This window comes from Podarcis vaucheri (genome assembly GCF_965113315.1).
Source record: "Podarcis vaucheri genome assembly, chromosome: 4".
Taxonomy (NCBI): Eukaryota; Metazoa; Chordata; class Lepidosauria; order Squamata; family Lacertidae; genus Podarcis; species Podarcis vaucheri.
The window spans coordinates 54,012,715-54,022,354 of record NC_138762.1 but is presented as its reverse complement, the minus strand read 5'-3'; the positions used below and the strand labels follow the sequence as shown (position 1 = coordinate 54,022,354).

General features: G+C 42.7%; 1 protein-coding gene and 1 pseudogene across 2 annotated transcripts; both read left to right on the top strand.

The window, feature by feature from the left end:
- The first annotated feature begins 364 nt into the window (after positions 1-364).
- LOC309531345 (claudin-8-like) lies at positions 365-1,900 on the top strand. Its single transcript, XM_082220812.1, has one exon. It carries the CDS (start codon positions 525-527, stop codon positions 1,209-1,211), a length of 687 nt encoding a protein of 228 aa, XP_082076938.1. The 5' UTR covers positions 365-524; the 3' UTR covers positions 1,212-1,900.
- Positions 1,901-7,441: 5,541 nt separating this feature from the next.
- On the top strand, positions 7,442-8,107 carry LOC309531260 (claudin-8 pseudogene; annotated as a pseudogene). Its single transcript has one exon. The product of its transcript is annotated as a claudin-8 pseudogene (transcript).
- The last annotated feature ends 1,533 nt before the right edge of the window (positions 8,108-9,640 follow it).

Here is a 9,640-nt window from a genome sequence, read left to right as displayed (position 1 = left end):
GAACGCTCCTGTGGGTTTTCTCTTTGGCTCGTTGAAAGTTATTTGGGGTGGAAACTTAATGCTTGTTTACAGATTGTATATTAAAGCCATTTGGCTCCATTTCAGAATGTTTATGTACTATCTAACCTTTTGCCAGGAGGAGGAAAAAAAAAGGTAAATGACAGAATTTCTTCAGAGACACAGGTGTGCCTTCCAGAAAGAATTTTTCTGGTTGCAAACCCTGTTGTGTTTGACCTTCCACTGGCTTTGAAAGTTGTTAAACCTGATAGATAACTCCATCCTTTCCAAATGATGGGGGCAGTGGAATGCTCCACTCAAGCAGCAAGGAAGCAGCCGAGTGCTAATCAGCATGCATCTGATTCAAACTGGTCTGAATTAGCAAGCATTTCTGCAGGTGACAGCTGCACAAGCTGCTTGAGAAAGGTTTCTCTTCTGCAGACAACCTGTACCTGCAAAACGAACAAACACCCTACAGCCCTGCGCTTGAACAGAACGTATCTGGAGCTCTGTTCTGGAATGAAGAGATGGCTGCTGCTGCTTCTGCTGCTTTGCAGTTTGCTGGACTGATCCTTGGAGGCATTGGCGCAGTTGGGACTTTCGCCATCACGGGCATGCCCCAGTGGCGAGTGACTGCTTTCATTGAAAGCAACGTGGTGGTTTTTGAAACCTCCTGGGAAGGCCTGTGGATGAACTGCATACAGCAATCTAACATCAGGCTGCAGTGCAAGGTCTACGACTCCCTCTTGGCTCTGCCTCCTGACCTCCAGGCTTCAAGAGGTCTGATGTGCGCAGCTTCAGCCCTGGCGTTCCTTGCATTTGCAGTCGCTGTCCTTGGCATGAAGTGCACAAAGTGCACAGGAAATGACGACCGAATAAAAGGGTATATTTTGCTGGCAGGTGGCATCACTTTCATTGTGACTGGCATCGTCGTGCTCATCCCAGTGTGCTTCGTTGCCCACAACATCATCCGAGACTTCTACAATCCAGCCATTCAGCTGGCTCAGAAGCGGGAGCTTGGCGAAGCCCTCTACATCGGCTGGACGTCTGCCTTCTGCCTCGTCGCCGGAGGAGCAATTCTTTGCTGTTTCTGCCGTTGTGAAGAAAAAACCAGAAGCTATCGATACTCTGTGCCTTCACAACGTACAGCCTTCCAGAGCCATCGTACGCCAAGAAGAGCTGAAAGTTCGTACACTAAAAGTCAGTATGTTTAGTCTGCCTTTGGTTTACTGTCTTTCCAAGGGAAGTATCCTTTCTGATCAAACTTGGATTCTAGAAGAAACTCTGCTAGTACAGCACACTGTGTACAATGGAGCGAGATCCAGGAAACTGTCTGTGACCTCTAAGACAAAGCAAGCTCTAGAACACAAGGGAACATCTTCAGATATTTCAGAGCAGCATCAGAAATTTGAACTGAATATTGTCCAAGGTTTTTGTATTTTTTTTATTAGCATCTATTAAGGGGAATATGTTTTCATTCTAATAGCGATTTGAAATTGCTTTGCAGTGTGTGTGGGGGGGTGTAGGTTACAGCAAAAATTCTAACTTACTGAAGTCCACTATGTTCAATACTATATTAATATGCAAAATATAGCAGAGGCTCTTATTGGGAGGTGAGGGGGAAAATGAAGGGGGGGACTTCTCTAAATCTATATTTGATTTTTTTTTAACCACATAAAGTTTTTATTGAAGTGTTGCTTAGCTGTGTAAAAAAAAGAAGAGAAGTGATGTGCATGAATTTTTTAAAATTTTAAAGTTTTCAAAGTATGCATTCTACATTTCCTGAAAACATTTTTTTTTTGCCCAATAGTACTAACTCTTCTTAGTAGTGATAAAAGGTTGTGTGCTTTCTTTTCTTGTTTTTCAATCTAACTATATTCTACCATTATTTTCCTGCACATTATTGTTTGTTCTGTGGCAAAAGAGTTTTAACACGTTTTAATAAAAATGTTTTAAACTTCATCTGTTTTGTGTGACCTTCCTGGCGATTTGCAGGGTGCATTAGGCAGAATTGTAAAGATATACGTAACCACAACAACATGCAGAATGGCAGCCATGAAGAAGCATGTGGCATGCTGTCCTGTAGGCGAATTCTAATGCAGTTTGGCATCTTTCTGGAACTGTATGTGGCTGATGGAAAAATGCACAAATACTACAAATCCAAGTATAAACACTAACAAGGTTTGCCTGTGTGTGTGTTTGTGTGTGTGTGTGCATGCATGCATGCATGCAATACTCACAGTGCACTTTAGCTTAGTTAATTTGACAGGTCTGTAGGGAATGCAAACCATTCATGTTACAGTAGCTGCTAAGGCTAAGATCAAGTGTAGTGTAGTAATTTTTAAAAAGGTTAACTGAATATATAATCAGGTGAGTCACATAGCATATAACTAGAGTTTTCCAAGCATACTGTACAGTTTTTGCTATTCCAGTCTTTCCACCAGCTGAACTGGATGCCAGCCAATTCCCTCCCTTCCACAAGACTTCAGCAAATTCCCCACCCCAAAGACTTCAGCACTGCAGTAAATGTTTCTTATCTTGACTCTCCACCCTGTCCTACTTCCCACACCCACTGCTGTGCAGAGTTCTTTCCCAGAAACATATTCAAAGTTACTCTATTGGTTTGTTACTTATAGAGGTATTGGTTATATTTATGTGACAATGTCCTGATATGTTGAAGATAACCTTGCTCTGTTTAAACTGCAGCAGAATGTTATGTGTGCCATGCTGAAGAACTAACAAAATGTCCTTTAACTGTGGAAATGCTTTCAACTGTTAGATTATTTTCATACGGGAGCAATTTCATGAAATCCAGCTGAATTAATGTCAGGGCCCAGAGAGGAGCAAATTAGCACACTCTTGGGCCCTGCTCGCTTGCCTTGTGGTCACCCACTTCTACTGGCACCACTACCCACCACCTGGCAAGGCTCCTCAGGACTCCAAGAAACCTGTCTCACCCTCATGCCTTACTCTGAGCCACCATGTGCTTCCTCAAAATGAAGCATTCTGGCTGAGGGGCCCAGGAAAGTCTAGCCATTTTGCTGTGGCTAGAAATTGTTTTTGTTTAAATAATAAAAAATAAAAGTTATAGGTTAATAAAGTACCGTATTTTTCGCCCTATAGGACGTACTTTTCCCCCTCCAAAAATGAAGGGGAAATGTGTGTGCGTCCTATGGGGCGAATGCAGGCTTTCGCTGAAGCCTGGTGCGCACCGACCCCTCTCGCTCTCCAGGCTTCAGGAAGCTATCTACAAGCCTTGCAAGCCCGTCGGGAGTTCCCGCGGGCTTGCAAGGTTTGGGGGCAGCAGCCTGTAGCCCGAAGCACGGGGCACCCTCTGGAGGGCGCCCCGTGCTTCGCGCAGGTGTCCGCAAGCCTGTTCTGGGGGCTGGGGTCGGGGGAAGCTTCCCCCGCCCCAGCCCTGCGGCTGGGGGGGGGGAAAATAATTTTTTGTTATTCATTTCCCCCCCCCAAAAAAAACGAGGTGCGCCCTATGGGCCAGTGCGCCCTATAGGGCGAAAAATACGGTAACTTTAGTAGGAAGAGCTAGGCACACAGGAGGCTAAGGCAGAGAGATCATGTATGCTGCTGCATTAGCAATAGCAAAACAATGTTTATAGCAAGTGGGGTGAGAGGAAGAGTGAGGATGGCGGGTACACAACTCCATACCCTCCAACGTTTCTCTGATGAAAAGAGGGATAGTCCATTCCAAAATGATAATTTCACTATTTATACCCCATACATTTTATCGGGCTGCCCCAGTCTCTCTGGGCAGCTTCCAACATATATAAAAACATAATATAACATTAAACATTTAAAAACTTTCTTGTACAGGATTGCTTTCAGACAGCTCAGGGGTCGGATAACTTTGTACCCTCCAACATTTTGCCAATTAAAATAGGGACATCCTAAGGAAAAGTGGGACATTCCGGGATCAAATCAGAAACCAGGATGGCTTCTCTAAATCAAGGACGTCCCTGGAAAATAGGGACACTTAGAGGGTCTGCATCTCAGGCAGTGCAATGCTCTTTGTTTGCTCTGTTTACTGCTGAATTCCAGGAAAATTGTAAGAACTGGGAGGAGTGACAGAAACAGCTTGCCATGTGCAACAGCCTCTATCTATTTGCATTTCCAAATGACTAACATTGCATGTGTGAATTAGATGTAAGAACATGTTCCAGGAACATCAACTTAGCTGGGAGCATGCAGTCTCTGGGAGAGTTAAAACATGAGGACGGCAGGTTTACACTGATTCACAGGGGCAATAAATTTTCTGTCCCATTTGGCAGCCCTACAGAGCCTCTGCTAAATAGCAAAGCAGTAATGAGAGTGGGAACTATCCCTTCATGGGTTTTCCACAGAATAACCTGGTTTGCAGTCGAAAACTGGAACCAGGACCTCAGTCTTTTCTCTTTTACACCATAACAATAATGAAGATTGTTACTCAACTTTGTTTTACAGGTTTGCTAATAAAATAAATCGCAAACTAAACCCACAATATCCTTTGGAATTCTGGAGAACACATTCAGATACAGTCTATGTTTGTGGAATTCATAATACCTATATACTCATCTGTCCTGCTGCTATTTCACTCCCCTCAGGCTTCAATACCAGTAATTATTCTATCATTTGAGATGACAAGAGTGTCTTTCAGCATGGTTACACCTTACACACAAAAATAAACACAATCTTCTTTTTAGCTGGTGCGGTCTAATGCTGTTCCTCAAATATTTCAGCTCTATTGCAAATGTTAGTTACAGTGACTGGTATGCGAGCAGCTTTAGTTCGTCAGGTGGCTCACCTGACTACCAATTTTAATTGCCTCTCTGTCACAAGTCATGAGGAACTTGGGCAATTTAAGCAAGGGCGAATGTATCCCTGATTCCTAAACAAACAAAAACCATACCTTTGAAGCCTCCAAGAAGGAAGGGCCAAAATGCACTTGCCTAGTAGGTGCCATCTTCTGAGGTAATCTGTGAGGCAGTTTTTCTGAGGCAAGTTGCTGAAAACAAGAAATTGCAGAGACACTGTGGCCCTGATACAATTTGAGACAGCTTTGTGGGGAGTAAAAGAGGGTGCATTAAGAGTTTTGTTTTTCACATTAATGTTGCTATACTGTGCCCCAAGTTTCATTATTTTTATGACAGTTTTGGGGTTTTGGCACTCAAAAGTCTGCTTAACCTGAATGCCTTCATGCTACTCAAGTTTACGCCATCAAGAAAGTGACATTTCCCTGGACTTTGGACTCTGCACAGGATCTTTATACCGTTACCTAATATATGTACATATACACCTTAATATTTGCTTAAATACATATGCTTTACAATTCTTCTGGAGAAGGGAAGAACATGGGGCACAATATTATTGTGAGGAGAGAACAAAACTTCATGGTGAGTGCAGAATGTGTCTGTGCTACTGCACTCTCAATCTACAGTGCAGGGATTCCCAAACTTTCTATCCCCAAGGTGCACTTGAGATGGCTGAAAACTGCTGAGCCACTCCTCCCTCCCCCCATCACAAAAGGATAGTGCAGGGTCAGAGCCAGTTACAAAATGATGACAGATGGAGACAGAATTTGGCATAATCAGCTGGCATCACTTTCTACTGATTTCTACTCCATCTTTTGAAATTGCGAAATCCTTTTGCTATCGTGTTTTTCTTGTGGTGTGAAGTTTCAGAGCTCAGCTTTCCATAAGCTTTAGAGGAGACATTTGCTATGAGGTTATTGTGACTCAGTCTCCCCATTTTAAGGAGAATTTGGAGAATCTCAGGGTCCCTTCCAACTCTACAATTCTATGTTACTGTGCCTCCCAAAGTATTTTTTATCATTTCTTCACCCATTCTTCTTGAACTATATCTTCCGTGCCTCCCCCACAGAACCCCTCCCAGTTTCCTCTCTCTCTCCTCCTTGGTCCTTTTATAGTCACATTTTCCTCCTACTCCTGGCTGTTTTTACTCAGCATGCAGGGAGCTGCTAGTGCTGGCACTGGTCCAACCAAAAGCCTATGTCATGGCTGAATGGTGGGGAAAGGCAAGTGAGGAGGCGCTGGGCAGGCTGTGGCACCGAGGCCCATCTGAAAGTGGCCGAAGAGCCACTGGTGGGTCTTGGCTCACTCTTTGAGAAACATTGCTCTCATGCATCATTAATGGCCTAGAAATTCCAAATTGCCAAATTATGTCCCTTTCCTGACAGTAGGCTTTCTGACCCAGCAGAGTCTTCCATCAGAAAGTGGGCAGGACATTTTTCCAGGTTCCCCCTTCTGTCTGTACTGGTTCCTCTATCTTTTTTGGAGGGGTGACGGGAGTGGCTGCTGAAAAGGCAACACACATTTCCCCTTTGTGTATTAAGATCCCATTAGCAAACTAAGCACATCTCTTGAGAAAGTTGGGCAGAACTTAGAAAAGACATATAGCAGGGGTGAGCAACCTATACCCCTTCAGATGTTGTTGGACCACAGCTCCCACCATTCTTGTCAATTGGGCATACTGGTTGGGACATATGGGAGTTGTTGGCCAACAACATCTGCACGAGCTCAGGTTGTCCACCCTGATTTACATTGTAAAAGTGTGTGTGTGTGTGTGTGTGTGTGTGTGTGTGTGTGTGTGTGTGAAGGTACAGGGTTATAAAGACTAGGACTAGCCACCTCAGAAACAGTTTCTATCCAAATGTGATTTTGGTTTTAAACGCAGTGTAAGGTAGTCTCTATGGGAGTATATTGTATTTAATTATGGACTATCAGAGTTTTTAGGGGGTTAACCAGGCTGGGATAGCTGGGATAGCAGGCTTGTTGGTTTTTGAATGTCTGATGTAGATTTTTTTTCAAGTTTGTTGTTCTGTATGGGACAATGATAATAAAGATTATTGTATCGTATCATATATCCACACACAGGTTCATATTCTTTTGTTTGCAGCATTGAAAAACTTCTAAACTCAACCTAAATAAACCTTACAATTTTTTTTTGTCACCAGTAAATTGTAAATGTGTTTATGTGACTTTTTAACCGGAAAACGTGATTAAGCTATTGTGCTTTGACACTGATGCAATGATTATTGCTGAAAAAATAATTATTAGTGCTGTAATTGGGTATCTAAAATTAGAGCATAATCATTTAATTATAGCATGTTAGCAGCACTCGAACACACACAAAACAACAATGTCAGGTAGAATATGTCTGGACTCACCCTTGCACAGAATCTGATTGGCCACAAAGGCCTTGACTCACTGTGGAACTTTAGATGAAATATATAGAAGCTCCTTCAGGTTAGGCAGAAGTGGATTTCTTCCTCCTTTTTCTTCAGGATTACAGGCATAGTCCATCTTAAATTCATCTGCCACATGAAGAAACTATGGGGAAGATTCGTATGTTTTGGGGAGAAATGCAAGATCTACTTTAGAAAAGTATCCCTGAATTATTTTTGCTTGGGCATCACTTTCTGAGAAGCCCCATGGCTTGCTGTGCATTGCAAACTGTGGCCCTGCTGCTTGGGGGCATTGGCATGGTTGGAACGTTAACCGTCACTCTGATGCCTCAGTGGAAAGTATCTGCCTTCACAGAAAGTAACATCATAGTCTTTGAGACCATTTGGGAGGGTCTATGGATGGTGTGCGTCAATCATTTCAAGAAGCATCAGTGCAAATTCTACGGATCCTTGTTGGCCCTTCCACCTGCCTTGGAAGCATCCAGAGGACTAATGTGCACAGCATGTGCCCTGTCAGTTATTGCCTTTCTGATTGCCGTTGCTGGCACAAAGTGCATCCGATGTCCTGGCAGTAATGAGCAGATGAAGAACAAGATTTTGTTGGCAGCTGGAGCAATTTTCCTTCTGACTGGGGTCATTGTGCTGATTCCTGTTTCCTGGACTGCCAAAAACATCATCGAGGACTTCCACAATCCAGTAATCCAGTTTGGCCGGAAACGTGAACTGGGACCTGCACTCTATTTAGGCTGGATCACCTCAGCATGTCTAATCAGCGGAGGAGCCATATTTTGCAGCTTTTGTGCCTCTGCAGAAAAGCCTGGAAGATACCGAGATTCATCGCCATCCAGTCGCAGACTGAACAAACCTGAACATATCAGGATGATGCCTCTAAGTGTACATTCTTATGTCTGATTATTTCAGTGTTGCATGTTGAGCTTGCTTTGGACAACAGCAGAATTCTTTCAACCTATATATACACCAGTGAGGCCAGAGCCACCCAGATCCAATAAACACAACTCAGTTGTGCAAAAAGATTTCCATGCATGGATCTGCTATTTGGATGTGCAGAAGTGTGTGGGATTTGACATACCATAACTATATATTGCTACCCTATGTATTGGCTGGCTTCTGCATTAGGCATTGTCTCCACATGGGTAGCAATATGAACACCGCTCTCTGCTGCTCCTGAAGTTCTATGGATCAAGGTGAATATGGTTCTTCAGCATTTTAATGTGACATGCAAGAAACTTTTTTGTTTGTTTAATGTAGCCTAATTTTCCAAGTTATATTAAAAACACAGTGCCATCGGTTCTTTAGGATTCAGTGCTTTTTACAAGTGCTTTCAGTTATATTCTGAACCTGCTAGAGGACCCTGGCTTCATTTGTGGGGCACTTTAGGCAAAATATGTTATATTATTTCAACTAAAGCATTCTAATCGCAGCTTCTTCCTCTGGTTCTCTTCTTCAATGTAGCAAGCATTCAGACAACGAGAACAGAAAGGGAGAGAGAGGTATCTTAAGGCCCATGTAACCATATTTAGTTAATTGGCGGCATTCAGCTTGATGGGTCAAAATTGTTTCAGGAGGTCGTAAATGAAATCAGAGGGGAAGGGAAGGGAAGGGAAAGTGTGCAAGAAGAGCCAGATAAGTTCCCTGGAGCTATTTTATCCAGACTCCAGATAAATTTTAATCAATGCAAGATAAAGTTGCCCAGAGTTTCACCTAGAAGGAATTTGTTAGTAAATGTTCAAATGATAAGAGACATAAAGCTACAGCTGTCCTTGAATTTTATATGCAATGACTGACTATCCTATATAATAGGGAAGCCCTTTTTGCCAAGTGGTATCAAATTTCTTATATCACCTGACAATTCTGTGAGCAGATGCACAAGATTGTGTGGCAAAGTGCCTTTCTGGCCCCCAGACCTGGTTAACAAAGGACTATATAAAGCTAACTTAGACCACAGGCCCATTTAGCTCAGTATTGTCTACACTGACTGGCAGCTATTTTCAGGATTTCAAGGCAGGAGTCTCTCTGAACCTCACCTGCAGACACTAGGGATTTAACCTAAGACCTTCTCCTGGGATCCAGTGGGTGGGATTTGATGTTCTAGTTTTAGGAGTGGAATCCAAACACTGCCACACTCAAATATCTTTTTTCCTGGTGCGTACTATTTTAAGGAATACCAGGGCTGCTGAATCAAAGACTAGTTTTTCATAATTCAGCAATAGTTTTTTTTTATAAACTAATTTCAGATCAATCAATATGAATAGATACTAAAAATGGCAGACATACTGTGTAAATACACATTTACGTTTGAAGAAAGGCAACCCTATCGCTTTTTTTGGAGAGTAAATCAATAGCAAACATTTGCTAGCCTCACTTGTCAGGCTTAATTCATCTTTCTAATGCAGTTATGTACATTTTCTGGTTTCAATAATCTCA